At 40.2% G+C, this 27,246-nt stretch overlaps 2 protein-coding genes across 5 annotated transcripts in view; one reads left to right on the plus strand and one right to left on the minus strand.

Annotated features, from left to right (window-relative positions):
- Positions 1-3,942, minus strand: part of aplp1 (amyloid beta (A4) precursor-like protein 1) — a 34,502-nt gene extending 30,560 nt beyond the window's left edge. For all 3 annotated transcript variants that reach the window (XM_085422652.1, XM_085422651.1, XM_085422650.1), the window contains exon 1: positions 3,693-3,942. In XM_085422652.1, coding sequence (XP_085278778.1) covers positions 3,693-3,758 — 66 coding nt within the window. In that variant the 5' untranslated portion in view covers positions 3,759-3,942. The remainder of the gene's footprint in view (positions 1-3,692) is intronic.
- A 2,212-nt stretch (positions 3,943-6,154) lies between these two features.
- Positions 6,155-26,060, plus strand: st14 (ST14 transmembrane serine protease matriptase). Of its 2 annotated transcripts, none has more exons than XM_085422653.1 (19): positions 6,155-6,420; positions 13,478-13,622; positions 14,251-14,411; positions 16,050-16,120; positions 16,498-16,667; positions 17,357-17,392; positions 17,837-18,065; positions 19,573-19,712; positions 19,826-19,926; positions 20,274-20,383; positions 21,233-21,363; positions 21,802-21,906; positions 22,049-22,156; positions 22,536-22,649; positions 23,140-23,259; positions 23,714-23,894; positions 24,554-24,822; positions 25,214-25,353; positions 25,468-26,060. In XM_085422653.1, exons 1-19 carry the CDS (start codon positions 6,394-6,396, stop codon positions 25,627-25,629), a joined length of 2,520 nt encoding a protein of 839 aa, XP_085278779.1. In that variant the 5' UTR covers positions 6,155-6,393; the 3' UTR covers positions 25,630-26,060. The 2 variants fall into 2 exon arrangements, with proteins under 2 accessions (XP_085278779.1, XP_085278780.1); XM_085422654.1 differs by having other exon boundaries at positions 25,217-25,353.
- The last annotated feature ends 1,186 nt before the right edge of the window (positions 26,061-27,246 follow it).

Genomic DNA, 27,246 nt, shown 5'->3' on the forward strand with positions numbered 1-27,246 from the left:
TGGTGGTGGTGGCAGCGTGGAGTGGGCAGGTTGCACAGCAACTTTTTGAATTACTTTGACTGAATTAATTTGACATTCAGGCTCACTAAAATGTATTTTTTAAATCTTCCTGCCTTTTATCTTCTCCACATAATTTCCTGTCACGGTCCGGGGTCGGTGACCGAGCGGTTTTAGTCTCTCTGTTTTTTGTCATTTTGTGTAATGTTAAGTCTTCCTTGTTATTTCTAAGCATTATTCTGTAAGGGCCTGGGTTGTTCTGTTTAGTTTTGTTAGTTTTGTTTGTTGAATCTCCCCTCGTGTCTTTGCCCTCTGTGTCTCCCTCTGTGTTTGTGTTTATGTGTGTTCTTGTGTCTTCTTTCCCCTTCTTGTGGTTTATTCCATGTTTATCCAAGTTTCCCCAGCCCATCACTTCTGCTCTCTCTCGTGTTCCCTCGCTCCCTCTCGTCAGCCTCTCCTCCACTCCTGCATCATGTTTCCTGTTTTATTGTGAAAGTCCAGTGTTTTCATGTTCATTCTGTTCAGTCTTGCTTGCCCTGTCTCGTTATGGTTATTCGTGCCAGCTGTGTTTCTCATGTGTCCTCACTTCCCTTGTTATCCCTTTTGTATTTAGCGTCTGTTTCTTCCTGTGCTTGTTGTGGCGATCTCCCTCATTCATGGCTGCATTTCCCTGTGTGCCTCTCTGTATGTTTAGTTATGATTTCAAGTGTAGTTCTTTGTAACGTTTTCCCTTCCAGCAATAAAGCTGTTTTTTGACTTTGAATTTTCGCCTCTGTGAGGTCTGCTTCTGGGTCCCTTTCCTGCCTGCACGCAGCTGCATCATGATATTTCCCTACTCTCTCCTTGTTTTCCCTCTTTATGCTTAAATCTTTCCTACACAATCTTTCCAAACAGCACATTTGTTTCTGGGTCTGTCCTCGAGACTCTCTGTGCTGGAGAGCTCAGGCAGAGGTTTGCACTGCAGTTATTTATCTAAAACTGAGCATACCTGTAGATCCTACAGTGGTCTTTAGAAAAGAAATATGGCTACAGAAGAGCACAATCACTGTATGAGCGCTTTGTGTAACAACAAACTGCAAATGGATAGAAATTTGTCCACTGTGCAGGTTTTGTGCAGCCATTTCTACAGGGCAGTTGTTTCATTAACATCTCTGGTCCTCTTAAAGCATTATGGGTAATGCTGCAAATCATCAAACAAAATCTTCTTGTTTTTTAATTGACAGGATTAGATTATGGAAATTAATGCAGTAACCAAGAATTATTCTCAATGGGAAATTTTAGCCATGAAATGTTTCTATTCTCAGGAATAAAAATCACCCATCCATCCTCTTCCACCTATCCAATTAAGGGCCGTAGGTGGGCTGGAGCGTATCCCACCCCTATCCTAGTTATCGTCAAATCCAAAGAAAAAATATTGTGTAATCCGAAGATGTATCAGTTCCAGCTTTTCATATAGGTATGTTTTTTGGTTCTCTCACACTTGTATTCATGTAGAATACCTTCAGGTGTTGAAGTGCTGGTTTGGACAGGATAAGCAGTCTGAACATGAAATCACAACCCGCGTCTTTCTTCCTGATATATTTTGAAGGCCAAATAAATAGTCCATTAAGAAAACATCCATTTAAAATAATGGAAAATAAAAGGAATGTTAGAAAAAGTATAATAAAATAACTGGAAAATGATGTGAGAAATTAATAAAAGATCTACATATTTGTGCAAAATCTCACTCAAATTCAATATAGGTGCCAAGCAGAAATCACTACAGTTCTAATGACATTTGAGCAAAAGTAATGTAAGTTATCTATATTTCCCAGTCTTATTAAAATGGGAAATGCTCGTAACAAACCAAAAAATCTTCTGCATTTCATTAAGGTCAGACAGCATTGCACAAGTTCACAGGGTGCAACAAAGGGGTTGTTTCTCTGACCTTTTGCGTCATGGGGAAAACTGCTTTGTATGTCAATTTGCTAATGTTTTCAGTGCTTCTACAGGTGAGTGCTATTAAAGCTGAGAGAGCAGGGAAGCTCTCATTGGACATACGATACATGTGACTGTCTGGCATAAAAATGTCTGTGCACTCACAGCAAGAACACAGGATAATGCTGAATATGTGTTTGAGTTCCAGTTAAAGGCCATATGAATACACAGTAGAGTCTGAAATTTCCATTTTCAAGTTAACATGCTCTGTTTAAATGGCATGCAATAACAGAGAGATCAAAACAATTTTGCACTATTCATGTTTGAACTGTATTCATGTTAAGTGAATTAAGGGAGGCTGACAGTTTTATTAGGACTAATACCACAGTGTAATCCAGCCAGTCAACCCTCTCAATGTGTAATCTTCCCTGTAAACCTTCACGAGCAGGTCTCCTTGTATGAAGCTAAAGCCTGTTCCTCGGTATAGCAGTAATCCCACTAAGGCTCTTACAGAAGTGAAATCATTTCAGAATGAAAGGAGAGGCTTTATGACTGCTACTGATTCACTGAGGATGATGATTAATGAATAAACATTTCACAAACTACCTCAAGATCTGTCTCAACCTGCATTCAGGGTCCTCCATGTATCACCTCAGATGTTAGAGGTGAATGCAATCACTCTTTATTAGAAAAGGAGTGTTTCACCTAAACCACAGCTCGAGCTGGGATGTCATGACTCATCCATCCCCCTTTCTCCTCCCCCCTCTTCCTCCTCATATCCCTCCCATACTCACACACCTCCAACAATAACCTAGAGCACATCCTCCAACTTGAATTCATGCCTCGTGATGGGTGGCTGAGGAGTTATTGAGAAATAAAGGTCAAGTCCATTAAGCTGAGGGTCGGCTGTAAGTCACGATCAGCCGGAGAGGGGGTTGGAGTACCTGGTGGCCCATTGATCTTTCATTCTGTACAAGAGACTTTCAGTGTTCACCCCCTAACTATGGGCGGGTACATATGCCAATAGAATGACCCCATATATGTCATTAAGATGGATTTCTCAGTATCACACTCCCAAAGACGCCTCAGTGCAAATCTGACAGCAAATCTAATTCCTGACTCTTCAGCAGGGAGTTTTTAATCAATTCAGTATTCTTCCATGAAGACCAAATGTACAACAGAACACCAATTGAATATGCATGATGGCTCCATCCTGCTCAAGAGCTGCACCACTTCTCTAAAGGACGGATGCGAGCTGATTTGCTTCTCTGACAGCGCCAGATGGGGTGAAATGAGATGGGGTTTAATCTCCATCCTTCCACAGAAGCAAAAAAAAAAAAAAGAAGAAGAAGAAGAAGAAGAAGAAGAAGAAGAAGAAGAAGAAGAAAAAAAGGGCCTGTAACATTCATCATATCAGTGCAGGCCCAGGCTTGACGCAGCGAGCCAAATATACTGTAAACCATGTTCACGGACACTCTCCTCAGTGTGGGCTTTCATTTACATCATATATCAGTATCTGCATGTCAAACGTTTTCACTATCACTGCATTTTCGTGGGCGATGCGTGTCATTACTCTTGTTGACACAGGACGGTGCATTTACAAATTAAACCTGCCCCAGATGATTATGAGCAATCCCGGAGAGAACAGCAGCTGAATGAGAGAGCGAATGATAATAATATTAAAAATACATTTTGTCCTCTTCGCCATTCAGTGAACAAAACAAACAAACAAAAATTCAGCTGGCAGAGATAAAAGACTCCGACTGTTTTGCTCTTACCTCGACGTTTTTCCGCACGCATAATGACAATACAGCCATCAATATAGGTATTGCAGTATGTCCCATTTTCTCGCCTTCCTCTGCCTCTTTTTTATGACGAAGTTGCTGCTATATAATAACTGAGTCCAGCATAAGCTGTCTGGTTACATCGGCTGAAGTGATGGACACTGCCTTTCCTATATATCTCCTGCGTCTTCCTCCTGTTCGCTCGTCTTGCCGTCGGGTTCTCCAATGGCAGCCTGGGCTTTTATGTGGATGAAGTCTGACAGAACCAAGCCCTGTTTCTGCGGGTATTTATCACACAGGCTAGTCCTGGCGTCCTCGCTGTGGCTTAGTGCAGAGAGACATCTGGTGGGGATGAGCTGAAAATGCAACCGCTCACTTTCTGTGTCACATTTAAAGTATGTGTGAGTGTGAGTGAGAGTGTTGGGGGGAGGGGGGAATTCACGTAGTTCATGTCTTAACCTGTGGTCCTACTGCTGTTTCAGTTGAAGACAAAGCAAGCTGACTTGTCATGTAGAGAGTAACCTTGCAGGTGATTCACTGAATAACTCTTAAGGCGCCTGGTTAACTGATTCAACTGCATGCAAATTTATTTACAATGATTTTTAAAAATGTATTTATTAGTTATTGCATTCATATGTTACCAGTAATTTACAAGCAAATATACATTCACTGATCTTGAGCTAACTGTCACTTTTCTTTAAATCACATTCCTTCAATGGAAACATACTTTTGGAGGACATTTAAGTGGATATGAGCACTCTTAATAATACATTTGCAGCTATTGTTCCACTGCTATAAGTCTGCCTCAGCAACACATTGTTGCTAAGCAGCACTGTGACAGTGGGAAATGTCAGTTTCAGAAGTCATATTGTTAGCCTGAGTAAAGAAGGTCTTTCTCGCCATCACACCATGACAGGAAGCATCCATCCCTCCCACCATCCATCCAGGCAACCACTGACACTCACATTCACATCTAGGGGCACATTACAATCACCACTTAATCTAATGTGTATGTCTTAAGAGAAAACTGGAGTACCTTAAGAAAATCCAGGCAGGCACATACAAAGCCCACACAGAAAGGCCCCAGCTGGTGGATTCAAACCCAGGACTTTCTTGCTGCAATACCCTTAAAGGTCTAAACACCCTGGTTTGTGAAAAGCAAACAGTAGTATCCAAAGGTTGACCAAGAGTGAGAGCACCATCAGAAGATCAGTCCACTGAGAAACAAAGAAGCAACCTCACGCTCAAGAGTTAAAGCAGCAAAGGTCTTATCAAAAGATCATCACCTAATACGTATTTGTATTTTCTTCCTCAGGAAGGAAGTACAAATCTAAAAACCACGTGTATGTACCAGCAATTAACAACACAATATTATTAGCAGGCCAGTGAGAAAAAAAGTTGTTTTGGGGTTTTTTAAGATGGCTGGATTACAATAAATTGTCTGAGACAAATTAATTTGTCAAATAATGCCAAATTTATTTGCCAAATAATGATGTGGCACACCAAAAGGTGGTGGTGGGATTTTATTATTATAAAATCTGGTAGGGGTTTACACGCTCTCCTCCATTCAGAGAAATGCCTCGTGCAGGATAGTGAGCTCAAGCTACCTTAAGACCAAAGAAGAGTAAGCAGTGCTGGCTCCCGTGGTCTTTCCTAATCATTTACCTGACCTGAACCTCACTGATCATTTATGTAAGCAAAGCATTCCTGACAACACTAAAGGATCTTTGGAGGATTGCCAGACCTATTCAGTCAGTGCCATTCATGTCCATGTTGTTACTGCAAAGGTCGTAGTAAAGGTCTTGAATTTTTGTACTTGCTATTATTATTATTATTATTATTATTATTATTATTATTATTATTATTATTATTATTATTGTTGTTGTTGTTGTTGTTGTTGTTGCTGCTGCTGCTGCTGCTGTTTTTGTTGCAACAGGAGTGGCTAAGTACTAAAATAATTTAATCAGTAAACAAATAGAGTTATTAAACATCAAAGTATTGCTGTCAAAATGATAAAACATCACAAAAATAAAAACCTCAGTTCATTCATTCTAAATGAAAGCCTGTATGCTGAGTGTAGTACAAAAACTAACATACTATATTTTGAAATAATGCAACAGAGTTTATACTCTGTAAACAGTCCACATGAATGCATAATGGTACAAGCTTTTTATGAAAAATCTTTAGATTTTTTTAATACTTGGCAGCAACCTCCCTAAATGGTCAGCAGGGGGAACACATGTCTTGAAAATAAAGAAATAAAAGCTTCCTCTTACAGTAAGTCCCCAAACAGAAAAGCAGCTGGTTTAACAAAATGTTAGTTTGTACTCCCGGACAGCATATAGGGGCAGTTATAAGTTAAATTGCTCTACCTCAGGTGGGCTTTCTTTTTTGGGTGGGGACAGGACCTACAGGTGTTTGGGGGCGTGGCTTGTGTTATAGGCGTGTGAGGAAAAAAAGTCGGTTTCAGGTGTTTCAGCATTCCCAGCCCTCGACGACTCAGGAAGTGAGTGCTGAAGCTTTGATTCGTCGTCAAGAAGCTACAAGATTTACTTATTTACTTTTTACTGAACACTACAGCTTCAAGGTCCGAACCTCTGCTGAATTTTTGTGAAGGAGAACAAACTAACAAGCTACAGAAAACAAAAAGGGTTGTCTCGATCCCGTGGGACTTCTCTTGGATCCTTCTTTGAAGATGCATTCCGCCAGATATGACAAAGATGTAAGTTTTGTACAACTTGATATGCGAGTCTTTATTTATTTATTTATTTATTTATTTATTAAGTCTTGGGTATCAGCATTACCTCGGCGTTTCCTGTTTGGACACGCTCACAGTCGCACAGATCTTCTGAAGTTAGATCTGCTGCTGACAGGCTCTTTGTGGGCCGTGTCCACGACAAGAAGAGGCACTAATACATCTCTGCAAAATGTAACCCTTGATCCTCGTATATTTAGCACCTGACAGCGATTCTGCTAAATCTAGTCTTAAATGACTCTTGTTTCTAGGCTTCGCCCACCTTGCGACGTGATGTGCCCTCATCATAATGAATGGATAAACTGAGACTTCTTGAGTAGAAAAATGGGTCCTTCTCCGTTTTTTATTTTGGACAAAGTGTCCAAAAGTTTGAAGTGTTTGACATGTTATTAAGGCAAACAAACAGCTTTTCAGCTTTTTACAAATCAAAGTTGCATCTTTTAGGCAGGTTTAGTGTAATATCAGATCAACTATTAATGATTAATTATTAAGCCTGTGAGCTATTTCCGGTTACCACCTGAGAAGAGTTGTTTTCTGTTCCTGCAGTAAGAGGAAGTGAAACTGAGATGGTCTCAGACAGTCTGTTACTAGAAGTTTGACTGAATGTCATTTACATCTTTGAATTAAAAAAATCTAAACTGTAGATTGCCCCCAATCCAGAAACCTGGGTAGCCTGTGCTGGCAGAGAGGCCCTGAGATTTTCTCTTAGAAGCACACACATTTCTAAGAAACTATTCTAATATCCAGAGCAGCGTCACATTTCCAGTGATTTCCCAGCAAAAAGGTGTGGTGTGGCTTTTGGAGAATGGAGGCTGGTGGATGAGCAGGACTTCAGTTTTGACAATAAAGTTATTATTGTTGGCATTAAAAGCTTTTTACTGAACAATATTTACTCAGGCTTGCATGTTCAGTGCTAATAGGATGAGAAAACTGCCGAGAGCGTTCTTTGCCCAACCTACAGGTCAAATTTTCCAGGAACATGCATACATTATTTAAATGTCCATACCATTCTACTTATTTCATACGGTAATTCAGTCTTGTTTAAGACTCTGTGCATTAGCAGTGCATCATGTGGGTGGAAAGAAAAGTGACAGACAGCCAAAGGTGAATTTCTCTTAGCAAAGGGATTCATTAATGGTTTCAAGGCTTTGGTCAGTGCTGCTTAAAACTACTAGCACTTCAACTTCTCAGCTTAGTGAGAAACGTTCAAACTTCCAAGCAAGTTCACTGTGTGGTGTAGTGTGAATAAATAACAGGAACTATATATTGAAAGACATTAAGAAAGAGCTAACTAATAATGTGTTGAAATATCTCCAGTACCATCGTGTAGGTTGAGGATGCTCTCAATACATAGCATTTGACCCAAGTAAGTGGAAGAGTGTTTTGTGACTCAATCTCTGACTTCTACTAAGACACAGAAAAATACTACCTTTTATATGAATTCTGAAATGTTACGCATATCTACAAGACTCAAAATCAAATGCTATATAGCACAAGAAGTTGTTGTAGATAGTAAACCTGCGCACATCTGTATGAACACGTTCAGTAGTTGTCCAGCCTTGATCATAAAGATGGTAAAAAATGCATCCAGTCCTTTAGGGTTTCTTAAAGTTGTGGCAAAATTTGAAATCTACAAAAGCTTTTAATGTTTCTAAATTTAAAAGTGTGCATATTGAAATGTGATAAATCAAAATCAGTTATTGTAAATGTGTGCTTGTAGTTCATTTGCAACTGCAGAATTACTACGTTGTCACATGTGGCCTCTTATCGTTACTATATTTACCACCACCTCACTGCCTGACCTATTTCCTTTTCCGATGTGGTGTAAAAACATACTCAAGTAACTCAGAACCTCTCTGACATGTATACATGCTCAAGGACAGAGTTGGGGATAGATAGATGGATGGGTGCATTAAACCCAAGAAGAAATCTTTTAAATGCAGAGCCACAGAGCTGACTGCCACACCTTACCTTTTTAATCTTAAAGCTATGACAGACTGTTGCTTGAACGAAACTGTTGTTGCATAGTTTCCCCAAGTTCTTTTTTCTTTTTTTTAAAGATTTGATTACTCACAATGAAGTCGATCTTAGATACTGGATCAAATGGGAATACTGTGATTAATGCACTCTGCCTGCTGTTTGTGTGGTGACTCAGCAGAGTTGGTAAATAATTCTTCAAGCAAGGCCGTGCTGCCTTTTCCTCTCTGTTTCGGCCTACATTTCAAATCCGCCATGTTAAAACTTAGCAACAAACGTGACGGGAACGCGGTGATGATGTCAAATCTTATGTTGACTTCACCGAGTGGTACATCCCTGTTAACGCTGACAAAACTGGAGACGGCTTAAATCTTACACTGTCTTAAATGCGGTCAGTAATGTTCAGCCTGACAGACTTTATTGCATAATTCAGCTTTAGCCAGCGTCTGCATCTTTGGGTACAGAATGTGCCAGTGGGCACGACCTGATGTATTGTTCTTCCTTCAGCACTTGGTAAGATGCAGTAAGGGATGATTTGTTGAATTATCTGTTCCCAACCTTCTGCCTGGTTCAACATTTTTCCCACTGTATGCTTGGAGCTATTGTCAGGTGAGAAATGTGTGTAGGCGTCTGCTCACTAAAACTTAATGACATCGCTGCAGTCTGTATTGTGCTGATTGGCTCTAGTGGTTGCCGTACCAAAGGCATATAAGGTAAAGCCATCATTTTTAGACAGAAGCGTGTTTATGGATTTTAAGGTTAACTACTGCATATGTTTAACAAGCTGCATAAAGCCTGCTGTGGCTCCAGAGGGAGCTCGGTAAAAAATCTGCATTAATTGATGTCACTTAGGTCACCATCTAGTGAGACTGCACACTAGTTTTACAGAGAAAAGTCTGGGTGTCTGGAGTTAAAAACAAGTGGCCAGCCTGTCCTCGTCTCTGCCCGAGGCGATTAGCTAGAGGCTGTATTAGCTGCTGCTATCATAACGCAATGGATCTGCATTGTGCGTGTAATGTAGCCTCTAGGGCTGTGCAAGGGAAAAATACAGAAGAAAAATTTCTGGATTTTAGTCTATTGATTTTGATATATAAATTGTCCCTCAGTAGTCTAACAATGGTATGGCAGTACAATACTTGGCCTCTTGTGAGCTTTGTATCATTGTGGAGCTGTGACTCTGCAGCCCCCAAAAAACTTCAGAAAGTCCACGTCTAAGAAATGCACAGGGCTACACTTGAGTTAAAAGAACAGAACAAAGGCGTCGCTGTCCTTGTTTTTTTTCTTTTAAATATCTGATAGGATTGCACAGAATACCAGGTGGCACCTATGTGAGCAAACACTGGTGTAGAAACATGGCAGCTTGCATGTTGCTCAAATTTTGTTCACACCCGTCTAAGAGTCTTAAAGGATCAGTGGGTGTGTATAAGTGTGTATCTGGAAACGCGTAGTACTTTAAAAAATGTTTTTAATGTCAGACGTTTAGATTTGTTATGGTACCACAAGTTTTATTTTTATTTATATGTATGTGTATATATATATGGCTTTGCATGTCATCATCTAAACGACACCATCTGTAAGCACTTAGCAGTTCCCTTTGGCTGTGGCTTAAATGTCAACTGTGTCAGTTCTGTGTTCCTTCTTCACTAGTGGTGGTTGACTACCGCAAATTGCGTAACATTTGTCTTTGTCTTTCTTAGCAATTTATTATTATAGTCATTAGATAAACGATTATGTCAAAAATGAAGATGTATAGAGTCCTTTAAAAAAACAATCAAGTGAAATGGTAGTATCTCAAAGTATAAGAAACTGCTTTTGAATATACTAAAAAAAACACAGTAAAAGCTCACAAGTAAGCTTTGAGGCCACACCTCATGGTTGAACTTTCCTGCTTGTAAGACTGGTTAGACGACAAAGACGCACTCAGTGACTACTGCACCCATGTGGTGAACCAGATTGATTTCTTGTTAACCATTAACAACTTTTTAAGTTTGAAGCCAGTGGTGTAATGGAGTTTGGTGTAGGTGTAGACAACCTGTCCTTGAGCAACACACCATATGCAGCTCCAAAGTCATGAAACTTGAAACACTGGAGGCAATGGTTTAGATCTTCATTAGATGACTGCACTGCTTTAAAGTTAATTTGGGGCTAAAGGAAAAAAAAAAGACTGCGCTTTGCTAAAAGGTGTTTGCTTCTTCAATTGTTTGGCAAGTGCTTCTTTTGAACTGCGACAAGATGATGCATCTGTCTGATAACCCCTCCTCTTCTTCTTATTCATACTGTAGTGTTGTTTTTGTGTGTGTGTGTGTGTTTTGTGCTCCTCCTTCTTTGGTTGTAAAGATGGGGCAATTGGTACATACCACTCAAATCTCCCCCTAAATCTCTCTCTTCTCTTCCTTCTCTACCTTTATTGCCATTGCATATAGCACATACAATGAAATTTGTTGTCTCTTTTTAATAAAAGAAAGTTGTTTTCTTGTTAACCATTAACAGCTTTTTAAGTTTGAAGCCAGTAGTGTAATGGAGTTTGTCCAATAAATAAAAACTTGTATGTAATGATATAAAAAAGCCAATGTATAAAGATTTCAATGTGCTTGAGAGGTTAAAATCGTGCAAGAGTTTAAAGTACTTTAAAACCATACATGCCACAAAAACCCACTTAAATGCCTTAAAAATGAAAAATAAAACTTTGTAGAGGGGCTCTTACTGTGCCTTGGAGCAGCTGGAATGATGCTGGAAAACTGAGAATTGACTTTAGTTATGGCTGCTGGATTAAAAACCGTTTGTAAAACTGGAAGTACGGGTCTCTAAAGCCCTGCTACATGTTCCAGATGGCAACATTTGAGAACCATTGAGCTAAGCTAGCTAGCTAAAGATCCATTTCGTTACTATGAGTCATCTCCTGTTGCTGTGGAAACAGGTAACTTCCTTCAATACTTCTACACTTGTGTCTGTCCTATTTTGTTTTTGTTTTTTTTCTTTTCTGTTTATATCCACAGCCTTGAGGTGTTGCCGTAGTTGGTTACCACCAGATGCCAACAATAACGAGCCCTGTAACGGTTGCGCTCTCACTCTTGTGTGGTATGCTCACACAGAAGCTTCAGTGCTTGTGTCTTTGAAGGTTGAAGTTCTATTGCAAGGCTGTGTTGTTAAGTATGCTTGTGCATTTTTAAGCAGGCATATTTAAATGCCAGAGCTTTCTTAGCAGGTATACGCTGTAAACCTGCACATCAACTAGGCTACATTAGTTTCTGCCAACATCTTCATAGTTCAGTGTTGACTGATGGCCTACAGTCATTTAGGGTGGCATAGCTCACTGAGTTGGTATTTAAAAAAAAAATGCTGCATATTCAGAATGAGAGAGTATTTCCTTCTTCTAGCGAAGAATAGAATATGGTGAAAAGTATGTAATAGTTTTATTGGGCTATGATCAGGGTGACTAATAAGGAGAGACCCTGGAGCACTTGCTGACCCCATATCTAATGATTCCCCTCATTTTAGCCCATGATTGCTGTTCCAGATTCCAATTAGAAAGCATGTGTGGAAGCCCTAGCTGGGCAAGAATAGGCCTTAATTGCCATGAGTTATCATCTAGACTCATGTAATTGAGCCCCCATCTTAAGGGGCAGCACATCTGACAAATTGATTTAATACCAAAGTGATTCTCCATCCCTAATGGCACTCTGGCTTCTTCACTCAGGGGCTACTGGCACTGAATTCATTGTGTGTTGATTACTAACAGGCCTAAAACCTTTCTCTCTGTCCACCCACTTGAGCGAGATTGGTAACAGACTTTCATACAGTATCGGCGCACACACACACCCTGAAGCACATGTCCATATTATGATTTCTTTATCTTGGTTATCATGCTGAATTTCTGAATGTAAGCGTGCGTGCTGCTGCGTGAATAAAAAAGGCACAGTTACTAAACTGGTTTTGTCAGTGTTGTGTAAAAACAAGTCACCTGTCTGAATTTGTCACTCCTGGAAAGTAGTCCAAAGTGTTTCACAACACACGTAACTGCTGCATTGCAGCAACATATTACTTGGAATAAAACAGTTTTTTCTACCTTGTATACAGGGAGCTCATTTCTTCATGACAGCCAATGAAACATGTGAAGTTTAAAAAGTAAAGCTTGAAGAACTCACAGATGTGCTTTTCACTTCTGTTGTGGGAATAAGAGTTTGCAAAGTTGTTTCTGTAATTAAAAGTATAAAAATCACTTTGAATCTACATTTCAAAATTTCATAGAAATGGTAGGTTTGAACCATAGATGGAGAAGATAATAGCGAGAGGCAAAAATAATTTGTACCCATAACAAACCCACAGCAGACCTGGGTGCACCTTCATGCTTTGCAGCATCGTTTATTTGCTGTATACACACAGTTGGCTGCAGCTCTCTCTCGCTGCCAGCCGCACACACGGACGACAACAACAATACTACAGGACCCAGTTCCGTGCAGGTGCGTCCGCCTTCCCTGCACGGCACTGCAGGCCATGCCCCACCACAATACCACTCCACGCAAAAGTCAAAAACATGTATTGATCATGGTAGTCTGTACATTACATACAGAGATTTGACTTGTGCAGACAAAAATCTACCATTAAACACTATAGGCACTACACACAGTGCCACACCCTAAATGACATCATCCTCTAAATGGCACCATTATTTATAATGTCAACAAGTAGTTTTTATGAAACTAACTAACAATAAAGACCATAAGCTAATTAGGAAAACCTTTATTAAAGTATCAATCAAATGAGCAGTACACTAATTCTCTAATAGATTTCTATACTGCTGACCAGAGAGAACTAGCTGGCCATTAGGATACATTGGCTTCATTTTTCAGACCCAGAGGCTATGCCCATCTTCTCTACAGTCTGTTTTAAAGACCCACTTCTTACCGGTGAATTTTGGTCACTATTTAGGAAGGTTTAGGAAAAACTAAATATTTCTCTGTAGCTCGCGGTGTAAATGTTGTCTGCACTGACAATGTGGCTTCCTTTCTGTTTGCTCACTGTGTTTTTTGTTCTCTTTCTGCATCAGGGTCACAGCAAACATGAGCGGATCGACTTTTTAACCCAAAAAGAGAAGGCACCACCAAAGAGCAAGACTGGCATCGTGATTGGTGTTGTTGTGGCACTTCTCATCCTTTCAGCCGTCGCAGCTTTCCTCATTTGGTTTTTTGTCTGTGAGTATTAAAAGCTTTCTTTGAATATGCTGTCCAGGGTGGGTGCTTGGCGTGCGTGCTTTGAAATGCTTGATAAATTCAAGATGAAGACAATTGCTGGACATTGTGTGCAGACGATCTGTCCGAAAATCAGAGTTGTCTTTGACAGAATGTAAATGGATAGTTGCGTTGTTAACATTGCTTACTGCCAAACCTTTTAGAGCATGATAAACAGAGAAGTAGATCATTTACACTTGCTGTGAAAGCACAGCTCTTTGAATGTGAGTGCAAGAGTGGCTTGTTTGGGTTTTGTAATTTCCCATTAGTGTTAGCCTGTTTGACAGCTCTGACGTTCTTTTTAATAACGCAAAGGAGAAAAATGTCACAGAGACCATGGCGCAGCTTTCTTGTCATTTACACATACGGAGCCTGATAAAAAGGCTTCTGAAGTCTTGATAAACACCGTCTTGATTTAACTGACTGTTTTAATTGGCCTGAGAAGCAAACTGTCGTCACAGCATAAGATTGCGCTGTACAGTCTCAGCTTGTGCTTGAAGGCCTGTTGAAAACTTTCCCCTTTCATCAGAAGCAACCATCTCATCCCATTTTGTTGATCAAACACTTAACTCTCATCTGCTTCTCTTCCAAGTTAAAGATGCTGATTCAGATGCCGCCCTCAGTAAGCAGCTCCGTCAATCAGTACCGGTTTTTAGCGGGCGTATGACGCTGGTTAATCAACCTTATGACCAAAACCTGGAGGACACCAACAGCCCAGAATTCCAGGCTCTGGCAGAAAAATTGGAGACAGTTGTAAGTCTGACACCCTGTTTTGTTCCCTTTCTGTCATGTGCATTGTTATTGTTAACTATTTAGAGCAGAGTTTTGAGTGCTCTTCTTAAGGATTAGCACTGAATGTTGTTTGCCATTGAGGAAATGCTTTTTTAAATATGTCCATCCCAGTGCACAGAAAGCGCTAAAGGGCACATTTGTGTGGGTGGAATAAAACTCCGTGCATTCCCTGAGTAATTCCCTCAACAGCATCTCCTATTATTGGAGGCAGTGGAGATGTTTGTAGCACCACTTAGGAGAATGTTGATAACAAAAAGCCCTCCCTCAAACCCATCAAGCGCACACTTGCTCACTGAAAGCTACATAAGTGAGGGTGTTAGATGAGAATTAGAGTGGAAGTGCTGGACAAGAATATTAGATGACTAGACAATTGGATGAAAGCTTTGCGATGCGCACCCCTGCTTCCAAAAAAAGTTGGAAAGGATGCCGAGTAAAATCTAGACAATATATAATGCACTCATTTCCATATCACTGAACCCTTATATTTAATCTAAAAACAAGAACAAAGACAGCATTGCATGCTGTAAGTAAGAATATTTAAGAAAATCTACACACATTTTGAATTTGATGCAAGCAACATGTTTTGTTTTTGTTTTTTAAAGATACCCAATCACATTTACCACTGTATTGCATCATCTCTCTTTTTACCAGCACACCGAGTGTCCTGAGGATGCTGTAGTTTAGAAAGCAAGTGTTTGCTAATTCTTGCTTGATATTGGATTCCAGCTGTTCAGAGCCTCCCTTTGTTTTAGTTTCAGTCTACTGAAAAATATTACATGATGTTGTGTACAGGTACTTCAAGAAAAATTCCCCAATTTTGATTTGTCTGTGCAATTCCACTTCCCTTCAGTCCATCTTAAATGAGCTCTGACTTGGAGAATGCAGTGTTTTTCTGACCCAAGTCATTTTCGCTACTTAATCAAGTCTGGTTTTTGGTTTTGTTGAACTAATTTTTCTCCCCATTCTTGCTTCTAAAAAACTCCAGTCTGCTGTTAAAATAGATAAATAAATAATGATTAAGCTCTAATAGATGTGAAATCCTCCACTAGACATTTTTTCAGCCTAACTTTCTAGCATGTTTTTTTTCAGTATCTGATTCAAAACGGTAAATGGACCTATACTTATATAGCACTTTTCTACTCTACCTGAGCACTCAAAGCGCTTTATACAACTTGCCTCATTCAGCCATTCACACCAATTCATACAAGCACTTTTTTCTATGCTTTTTCCTGAGTAAGTGCTTTCTGTCTAACATCGCATACATTCATACGCCGATGGGTGGATCGGAGAGAAACTTGGGAAAAGTATCTCACCCTAGGTTATTTGGCACACAGACTGGGCGCAGCCAGGGATTGAACCAAAAACCTTCTGATTCGTTTTTAAAAAAAATGACTGTAGTTTTCAGAAAGACCAAAATATTTCTGGTCTGTCTTTGTGCTGCTTTCAGTCACATATAATTTATAAAAAGAAGGCAAATTAAGCTTTTGTTTCAGCTCTTATCACTAACTATTATACTAACTACTATGCTATTTATATGTTGAGTATGAACACATGCAGAGATCTTATGAATATTAAGTGGAATACATTGTCTCTCCACAGCTGGGGAACTATTTAAAGAGAGATCCAATCCTTGAAAAATACTACACCAAATCTGTAGTCACTGCATTCAGGTACTGTTGTGATCCTGAGTTCTTCTATTTTTTTTTTTTTTTTAGTAGTGAACAGTCCGCTACAGTGCTTGTTTAGGTTTGATGTCCAAAAAAGAAAAAAAGATGCACTAAATCTTGAAGGAAGAAAATGATTGTTTTGCACAGAGGTTTTTGTTTTTGCTAGCATTACAGGATTCAATGTGGTCTAATTGGTTAATACCGCCTGGAGCTATGCTTGTAGTATTCCACAGTAGTAATATATGAATCAGTGGCTAGTAGCAGTAACTAATAATATTAGCTATTTTAGCTTTTGGTATTTAGCTGTTTAGGTTTTTGTGACCTCTTGAATGCTCAAGTCTGTTTCTTTGATTCCATTTCCATTTGTCTGCTTACACCAGCGAGGGCGTGAAAGCCTACTACTGGTCTCAGTTCAACATTCCACACAGCGACCTGGAGATGATACCGGACGTTTCAGAGGAGCGGATCTTGGATGCACTGGAGAGTGGCATTAGGCAAAGCCGCTCGGCAAGTGCCCCTGATGTCAAGATCAGTCAAGTCACTGCCTCACGTATGTAACACCAGGGTCTGGTGGGGGGGGTCACAAGACGTATTGCCCTAGTTGGTTTTAGTATTTGATTTTTAAAAATCAAGAAAGATAAAGCTTTGTGAATACAGATCAGAATAGCGTTATTGTTGTATGCTTTCCAAATTGGTATTCTGTGTGCTTTGTATTTATATTACAGGGGCTTGCTTTGAGTTGTGCTGATAAGATGATAACTGATAAGCCAGACCTCTCAGCTTGTGCTGCATCTGAGATTGCACATTTTATGCTGTTTGGATCCTCTAATGATATTAGCTGGGGCCTGGCCTCACTCGAGACAGCCATTTTTCTTCCTTCTGTCTTCTCAGCATTCACGTTGCATTTGTCCACATCCTGGCCACCAGCCAAGTGTTGGCCCTGTGACTCAGTGGTTTCGGTCCTCCTTTTAAAATGATTTCTGTGGGTATGATTTGATGTTGCTGTCCCAGATAGTTAGACAGAGATGTATGAGTTGCTGCTGTAGGGCAAGGTGAGATGGAGCAGAAAGAGCTACACACCATCACCGGTTCCCTTAACCGCAGGGAAATGGAACAGAAAATGTGCAACCCAAATATTTTAGGCTCATGCATCAAATTCTATCAGCCTCCCAACTTTAGTGACCCATTCTTACCTTTCCTTCTGTTTCTCTGTCACCCACCCCCTCTCTCTGTCTCTAGTCACGGATTCTCGTATGGCCAGGGACCCAAGAGCCAGTGAGTACTGCATGTCCCATTTCAATCACTCGCAGTTGTAATTTTCCAGCTGGCTTGATGCTCACGCTCCTGCCAGTCTGTAACGAATGACTGGTCTATCCTGTACTGTACATGTGCTGCTGCTATAGTCAGAGATTGAGAACTGAGTATCAGGCAAGAGTGAGACACTTTTCTTTGACTCCGTCTGATGGGTTCTAACGTTCAGATGTATTATTTTGCATTACCGTAATTGCCGTCCTCACGTTAACATCAAGTGACGGTATAGAACTAACTACTGATGACTTATTTCTTCAGGCAAAAGTCTATTCATTTATTTACAATATTTGTGTAAATGTGTTTTACAAAGTCACTACAGGCCATGATGATGATTATGTTTTCTTTTGGCTGTTTCCTAGTGCCACATGTCCCTGCACACTCTGATTTAACCAGTGTTCTCATTCACAGATGATTGTTTCTACCGTCTGGAAGCTGACACAAATCCCCAGAATTTTTCATCTCCAGGGTACCCCACGGGCTACCCCCCCAAGTCACGGTGTCAGTGGCAAATCCGAGCCTCGGAGGAAAACGTTATAGTTGTCAAGTTCCTTTATTTCTACATTGAGGATGACTGCTCAGACGACTTTGTCTACATCTATGACTCTTTGAGTCCAGACGATTCTCAGGCCATTACAAAGTAAGTAGTGGTGTAAATATCCAGAAGGCTTGTGGTAGGAGTATGAATAATGATTCTTTATTAAAGGAAATTAAAGGATAATACCACTATGCCATTTACTAGCTAAATGTCTTTTTGTTGTTACTGCCGTATTCCCTGTGAAAGAAATTCCATTATTTAAAAAAATACAAAAAATGTGATCAAATATCGAGTATGATATCAAATAAGCCATAACACCTATCAACATGTTGGCTTTTCAGCCCATTAGTATAAAAGGTGGTCAATTGTGCACTTTTCATAGAGGTCTGCTGTGCATTTTTCCACAGACACACCTGTGTATTTGCCTGCTAAACTACCAAAAACTGCGTTTGTAGTAGTTCCCACTATGCTGTGTATCTTCAGGACCACATTATGTCATGACTAATAGAGATAAGGTGACAAAAAGTAAACCAGTTAATTGAGCTTTTGTTTCTACAGTACATCAGGTAAACTGTAGTATTGCTGCAAACCTTGGTAAGAGGATTTCTACCAACATTTGTCTTTTTAGTCCCGATGATCAAAGAGATTCACAGAAGAGAACTGGTTACTTTATGTTTGACTTAAAGGTTGCAAAAGGATATCTGAACAAATATTTTCTTGATTTAGGTGGAACATGTTCCACTCCAATCCTTTCACTGGATTTTTGATTACATTTTTTGGGGGCTCTGAAAGCCTTTAGTGCTATATGTCCCGTTTATTGTCAACTTCTGATACCTTGGTGAGATTGAGTTGGCTCAAAAGGGACCTCTCCTTTCAAACGTGTGAAAGGTGCCACCCTGAATCCTGCTACAGCACTGTCTGTAATTGCACTTTGTGATCAGTGGGATGGATATGATTCTGAAACTACAAGCTCCTGAATGCAACATCAGTTGTAGCTGCAGGCAATTTCAAACCCAGAAACCACTGCCAAACACATGCGTGTTACCAAGTGATGCATACAATTTTTATAATACTATTGAGTGATCAGCTTTATCCAAGGTGACATGAGGTTTATGAGAGCCATAATATAATACTCTGTAATGACATTATTCTACTGAGGGTAGATGTATTGCTGCTCTTGCAGCGTCATTCACACCTCCGTGGCTCTGCTGCCAGCAGAGCCATGCTAAAACTTTTTTGCTAATGTTCCCATTGTTTGACTTTGAAAGTCGGCCTAAGCAATTTCTGTCCATCTCTCTGCTTCATTTTCTCTTTCTCCACTTCCCTCTGCTTATCTATTGATTTCTTCTCAAATTATTATTATTATTTTTTTCTATGAAGCATTTTAAATCTGTTTGCTGTATCGGTGTTTTAGTGCTTCTGGCTAAAAATGCATACAGTTACGTTTGCCCTCTCTTAGTTGGAGCACGTAATCTCCAGTCAGTGAATGCATCAGACACATGACTTGGCTTCATGGTTGTCTTTCCTGTTTTCAGACTGTTTTTTGGTTTCCATAATCATAATCAATTTTGTTTACCTTGCTGCTTTACCGCTTCTCCTTGGTTCACAGGAAGTGTGGTCAGAGGCCTCCTTCTAACCCTCTGGAGGTTGTGTCATCTAACAACATCATGCTGATTAACTTTATAGCTGAGACTGATGCTCAGAAGCCTGGCTTCCAAGCTGCGTACAGTGTGATCCCCAAGGCTGATGGTAAAAAAGCAGACATGCATCTAGATGTGCCAAGATGTTACCTTTACACGTAAATCCATGACAAACTCCAGTATGTTCTGTAAGAATCTAAATGTATGACATGTTCATTTCAGTTACGTGTGGTGGCAGCCTTTCTCAAAAACAGGGAAACTTCACTTCCCCACTTTACCCAAGCTTTTATCCTCCTGCTAAAGACTGCAAGTGGACCATCACGGTATGTACCACTCTGCCTTTCCCCAGCCCCTCCTCTGCTTGAACCTTTACCCCCCCACACACCCCCTGCTCCTCCTCCTTCACCATGCTTAGCCTGCCATGAGAGAGATGCTGAGGCAGCACTACTGCTCAGTACCTCTTCTATCTTCATCTGTCAGACTGCTGTTTCTACTGCAGTTCTAGCTGGGCTGCAGTGTTTTGTGTGTTCGGTTGAGTTTGTTGGTGTGCATGTAGTGTGTGCGTGTGCGCGCGCTCAGTTCCATGATAGCTGTGGCTTGGTGTGTATCTTAGTTCTGTGTGTGAAGGGAGGAAAAAAAAAAGACAATCAGCTATTCTTTTGTATTACAGGTCGCTCCTGGGAGCAAAGTACGGCTGAGGTTCACCATGTTTCGCATGAAAGAGCCTGGAGTGGACACGCGTTTATGTCACAAAGACTATGTGGAAATTATGGGAAACAAGTAAGATATTCAGTTCCTCATATTGATGTCCAAAATAACACAAAGTTGATTCTGATACCTTTTTGTTTCTGTCTTTTCCTCATTGTGCCAAGGCCACAGCGAAATATTATTAGAATGTGAAAACTAAAATGTGGTATTAACAGGTTCACATTTGGTGTGTATCCTATCAACCTATGACATCATGATGCACCAATAGCATAATTACCTCTGACCAGTTAGAATCATGTGGTTTTTATAGCTTTATCACGTGAGGAGAGATAAGAACCTAATAAAGATGAGGTTGTATTGGAGGATGGGATCCAACATGCGACTTTCATCCACAACAGTTGGTTTTACGTCCCATATGAAATGTGGTATTTTTCATTTTTAGTTGCAGGAGTTGTAATTATTGGCAGTATTTTCATCTAAAAATATCAGCTAAATATGTTTTTCAAAAAAAAAAGCCTTTCTGGGATTCCTTCATGGCATATAGAAGGTCAATTTGTCCATGTGCTGTTTTGTTCCTATAATTTCAAACCTATGAGATTTTGTGATCAGTGATTAACAGTGATGGTCGTGGAGAAGTAATTTTATTTGCTAATAGGCCAATACCAGTCAGGTTAATACTAATGTTGGCTGATATATGTACTATATCTACGCATATGTATATATCTGTTAACAAAGCTGTTTCCTTACTTCCTGGTCTGCTTTGACTGCCTTGTGTATTTTCCTTGTTTATTTACAGTAAACTGGTTTGTTTACAACTTTTCTGTCTTGTGCTGCCTCTTCAGAATCTGAGCAATTACTTTTTCACCAAAGCTGCCATAACCCTATCCAAAACTTAAACTGAATTTTGCTTTTGTGTTCCAGGTATTGTGGAGAAGTTGCATCGCTGTCTTTGACCTCTGACACCAACGTTCTAGTGGTTAATTTCCACTCTGATAGGTCTCACACTGACAAAGGCTTCAGTGCAGAGTACAGTTCCTATGATCCTTCAAACCGTAAGTCTTGTCTCTCAACTAAATTTACACAACATGTTGTGTTATGAGTGAAATGTCTGTCACAAAGTGATGGTGACGGCTGTGAGACTGCACAGTAACCATGTTGTTAGATGGTAACTGACTGGTAGTCAAACGGAGCTGTTCATTGTTGATGCTTTCTCATCTGTGGCAGGGAAACTCAAGAGCGAGTCTAATCACTGAAGAGCTTATTTACTGACTCCCTTTTATTTGTCACTGTCAGTCAGGAGCACGTCACTTTCAATACTCTCCACTCTTTGTTGTCTCCAAGTTTGACTAAAATGAATTTATAATTGCTCTGATCAACAGGGGCAAGCATTGGCAGCATGACTCGTCTTGTGAAAATGCATAACTCTGTTTTGCTCAATTTGTCACTATACCCCCCCACCCACCCATGTTTTCTATGTGTTATGGGATAAGCTTGCCCTGACCGGTTTGCCTGCACCAATGGCCTGTGCATCGACCAGAAATTGAAGTGTGATGGCTGGAACGACTGTGGTGACATGAGCGATGAGAGGCAGTGCAGTAAGTTCGCCTTTATCCCTGCCCCGCTTTTCCTACCTTTATTCCTCAGAACTACTTCTTTTGGCATCCTTATTTGTGAATTTCCCAATCATTCATGTATACATCTTCTTAAGATGAATTGTTGAAATTTCTGTTGTTTCAGATTGCGATAAGGACCAGTTCGCTTGCAGTAATGGCATGTGTAAACCGAAACTCTGGGTGTGTGATCATGTCAACGACTGTGGGGATGGAAGTGATGAGAAAATATGCGGTAAGTATTCCCACCTCTTAGAGGACTGTTCAGGAAATGCAAAAACCCTATTTAGCCTATTTGCTGTGCTAATTGTGTTAACATTAAAAGTCCATCACCCCTACTACTACGGCCAGTGACGACTTGGCTGTGTACGCTCATTATTCTATCTAGAATGGAGTTTGTTTGAAGCCTTGCCCAGTCTGCTCAGCGTCCTGTCAGATGCTTAATCATATACAATACATGCGAGAACTCTGGAGGCAGATTTTAATGGCTCCTGTGGCTGCACCACTAATGTCCTTCTAGAACTCATTGGATTGTCTTTTGTTCAAGTTTTTATTTATTTATTTATTTTAAAATTTTATTGCAATTTCTTCACCTTGTGTTCTATTGCCTCAAGGTTGTGCCCAAAATGAGTTCCATTGTGGGAACGGGGTTTGTCTGCCACAGAGTGTTCAGTGTGATGATAAGCAAGACTGCAAAGATGGGAGCGATGAGGTTGGTTGTAAAACTGGTGAGTGTCTTCTGTTATTCTCTTCCCTTAAAAATCCCGCCAACATTAATGATTTATTTGGGTTGTTTGTTTTTAAGCATCTTACACAAACCATTAAATAATGAACCTTGATCCACAGCTCAGCAGTTATAGCAGTTTAACAAAGACGTTTCTCTGAAGACCTGATTCTCAACCCGAAACATTTTATGTTAGCTTTGTGTTTCTTTTTGTTTCATTCCCTCCTACTCTGTACTTCGCTCTTTATCAGCTTCCCTTTCGCTCACTCAGACACACACAGGGGGCACCCTTGCATTTCCTTTTGATTCTCACTTCTGTGAATAAAGAGGGATATTAGACCTGAACCCCAATCAATATGTCCAATCAATGCAATCAGCTCCTCAATCACTCTGCATTGTGTATTCAAGCGTCACTTTGAAGCCTCTCTGATTGCATACTGTTTTACTGGTTAAAGCGTGTTTTGATTTTGGGACGTGTCTCCACCCCACTACAGATACGAGTATATGCACTGACTATAGCTTCAAATGTAAGAGCGGAGTTTGTATCAACAAGGTGAATGCCGAATGTGACCGCGTCCAGGACTGCTCTGATAACTCTGATGAGACCATTTGTGGTAAGACGTGCTTTAATTGCTTCACCCCTTGCGAGATTTGGGTTTTTAAAAATTGCTGTGAGTGGTCCTAATCTCTTCACTGCCATTCAGGTTAGATTGGAGAGGCTGGGCTGAGCTGCATGTTGGCTGTCTGTTAGAAAAGAGCCCCAGGCCTCGACTGCTTTTATTTCATTCTTTGAAAGCAGCTCTTGTTATCTCTGAACTTTTTTGGGTTTTTTTTTACCTACATTTCAGCCTCAGGCTTTGTCTGTATTTATTAATTTAATTTCTTTTCTTTTTTGTTTTGTTTTTTGGATCGGCTAATACGCATGTATGCCTTTTATTAAGATTCCAAAGAGTCATTATTACATTTGAAGCCAGGTTTGGCATCATGATGGCTTTAACTTAATCTCAGTTTCTGATTTTTCTCTCTTGCTTCCTCTCTGCCTCTGTTATATTTTCTGTCAAATTACAGATTGTGGCACCAGGCCTTACAAGCTGAATCGCATCGTAGGAGGGCAGAATGCTGAGCTAGGGGAGTGGCCTTGGCAGGTTAGCCTTCACTTCTCAACCCACGGACCGACTTGTGGTGCCTCAATCATCTCTAACACGTGGCTTCTTTCGGCCGCTCACTGTTTTGTCACCAGCAACTCAGAGTAAGTCACAGATCCGTAGCACTCATACACAACTGTAGTTCTCTCTGTGTAACATACAAAGTGTGCAGAAAAAAACCCAGAGTTCGGCAAAAAATTGCAGAAGGAATCTTGGTGGTGGTGGTGGTGGTATCCTGGGAATGTTTTAATCAGAGTGCCCTATAGGTGGTGCACTAAGCATACTGTTCAGACTGAGACAATTGAATTATGACTGAGCTTGAGATGGGTTTATTTTCACATATTTGCCATACAAAGCATTTAGTATTCCTAACAGTTCTACACATTTTATTTTTTTAATAATTTCTTAATCCAATCTAAAAGTTAAATGCAAAACTAAGCATGAGTGTAGCAGGAGCTGCATTTGTGAAGTTTTAAATAAAAAGTTTTTGTTTAGCGTGTAAGACAGGTCTGGTCATTTTTGTGTGACACCAAAAAATGTGAGATGTTTTTTGCTTTCAGTTCAAGACTTTTTTTTTTTTAAATTTATTTATTTTGGTCGAGCTGACAGAACCAACAGCAGTGATTAAAGTCTTAAATGTTGTTGCAGGGCTGTTGTAATGGATTACATTAGATTATGCCATGCTTACTCATATTTCTTCCCTATTTTATACCTAAATATATAAAAATGTCAAACTTTCCTCCATGATACTGTACTACCGCAGGAGCAACAATCCATCCAGCTGGCTGTCCTACAGTGGCATGCAGAACCAATACAGCCATGACAACGTGCAGTCCCGCAAATTGAAGAGAATCATCCCCCACCCGCTTTACAATCAAATGACATTTGACTATGACATTGCTCTGCTGGAGCTCAGTGAACCTCTGCAATTTGCCAATACCATACAACCCATCTGCCTACCCGATTCCTCCCATGTTTTCCCAGCAGGCATGTCCTGCTGGGTCACAGGCTGGGGCGCTCTCCGAGAAGGAGGTATTATAAGTGTAATGGTGATTCTCTGAACAACTGTAGTCATTTTAAATTTAATTTAAAAAAAAAATCATTTATGTATTTATTTTTTGGTGACCCACTCTGTTCTTTACATTCCATTCACTGTCCATACCGTTTCCTAATCTCTCCAATCACGACATACTCCTCTTGCACTTCTTCCTGTATCCCTTTCTCTAATCTACTTTATTCCCTATACATGTATTAACACAGACACCGGCTCTCCTGTGTCACCTCTTAAACCTTCATTAGCTAACATTAATCTACCCCGTTAACCAGTTACTGTAGAAAACAGTCATTGGTTTATACCTTTTTTATGACAGCACTGGAAGGCAAGGTCATGTGACACAGTACTGATCCCTTTGTCGTACTCTAGCAGGTCAAGCTGCACAGATTTTACAGAAAGCATTAGTGAAAATCATCAATGACTCCGTGTGTGACGTGGTCACAGAAGGCCAAGTCACCTCCAGGATGCTCTGCAGTGGATACTTGTCTGGAGGAGTTGACGCATGCCAGGTGAGATTGTGTGCACATTTCCTAAAGGCATGGAAAAAAACCCAATTTGTTGATGTGGGCAGATCGCATCCAAATGCAGTCTAACAACCATTCTCCTCCAACCGTGATCACCAGGGTGACTCTGGAGGCCCCCTGGTGTGCTTCGAAGAGAGCGGGAAGTGGTTCCAGGCGGGCATTGTGAGCTGGGGAGAGGGCTGCGCTCGTCGGAACAAGCCTGGTGTCTACACGCGCGTCACCAAGCTCAGAGAATGGATTAAACAGGAGACAAATATTTGATGTTTGTGTGGGGAACAGGCTGGGTTGCAGAGTTAACCCATCAAGGTCATCAGTGCTTTAAAAAAAACCCATCAGACTAAACATGTTATTCTGATCAGAACAAAGCTACTCGCATCAGCTACTTGACTTCAGGCATGGTATTTTATGTAATTTTTAAAGACGATCTTTAGCACAATGAGCATAGTTACCCCCATCAATTCATGACCTCTTTAAGCGGTAAATACAGAGAGAAATATGAAATATATAGTTTGTGAATTATTTTTTTCACTCTTTTTGTCCAGTGTGACTGTTTTAGGGGATTCAGAGTGTTTCTGAGTACATTATCATACTCTGGAAAGTGGTTGTATTTTAAAGTTTTTAATGTGATTTTTTTTTTTTTTTTTTTTTGTGAGATGCTTTCATCCTCTTGCTGCAGTAAATATTGCCAGTAAGCTCATGCGGTAAGTGGCTATAAATTTATGGTTTTATGTAATGGCAGAAGTTTCTTTAAAAACAAAAAAACAATAGCTACAATAAAAACAAATAACACAAGAACAAAAATCCAGGTAGGGGAATTTTCATATCCTACTAAAATGAATGAAAACCAAAAACTGCCTTGAAGGTAGAAAATGCAGTAATCAATCTAAAAGCCCACAGTTTGCTTTGGAAAATGGCCAGCAATAAAGTACACCGGTTTGTAGTCAGCAGTCTGAAAATAGGAAAAACACTAGCATGAGCATTGAAGAGTTAGACTGGAGTGATTCATAAAAAGTTGTAGCAACCCAGATCAGTTTTTGTTATTTATAGAGGGCCCTGCCGGTGAATGATTAGGCAAAATCTCATACTCAAGAGAAGGGCAGAGGGTGGTGTTTAGGTCTTGCTGGCTTTTGCACATGTCTGCAATTAAGCTCAGGGCGACTGGGGTCTCCAATCACACAGCCTGAGTGTAAATCAGTGCGGTTTTCACTAGTTGCAAGAGCAATGCAATCCATTCTTCACCGTGAGAGCTTCCTCTGTTTGATCACGACCCAACTTCACCTTAAGCAACATATCTGACCCGATGGTTTATTCTAACGCAACTGTTACACTCAGGATAAGAACTAGAATTTTCCAAGGATTATTTATTGAAGGGGAGGAAATATTAGAATAAACAATTGGCAGGGTTATATACATATGTTAATGTGTATTTTTTTTTTTTTTTTTTCAAAATATGTATGTAGAAAGTTGGGAGAGGCTACAAATTGTAGAAGATATTTTCATAAGCATTGTATACAAACTGTGACTTGGATAATGGACCTTTTATTCTGTGTGTGCGTTTGTATCTATTTTTATATGAGTCATGATAATAAACATCTTTTATCTGATTCCTCTGCACCTAATTACATTACCTGTATCATTTGTCTTTGATGGGGCCTTGTTTTGTATTATGTTGTGTATAATGAATGCAGGCCTTGTGAGACTTTGTCCCTTCTCACAGTAGACTTGTAATGAGCGTGTTCTTCTCCTCCCTGTCGTGAGCAGCGGGCCTACCTGGGGAACAAAGGTGACAGGGCGAACTCATATTGTCAAATAATACCTACCTTTGTCGCAGCTCTATCCTGTTACCCTTCGAGATAGGCGCGTTGGCTTCAGGAGGTG

Source organism: Rhamphochromis longiceps, linkage group LG11 (genome assembly GCF_057381845.1).
Source record: "Rhamphochromis longiceps isolate RC_006_pf linkage group LG11, R_longiceps_female_GT1.1, whole genome shotgun sequence".
Taxonomy (NCBI): Eukaryota; Metazoa; Chordata; class Actinopteri; order Cichliformes; family Cichlidae; genus Rhamphochromis; species Rhamphochromis longiceps.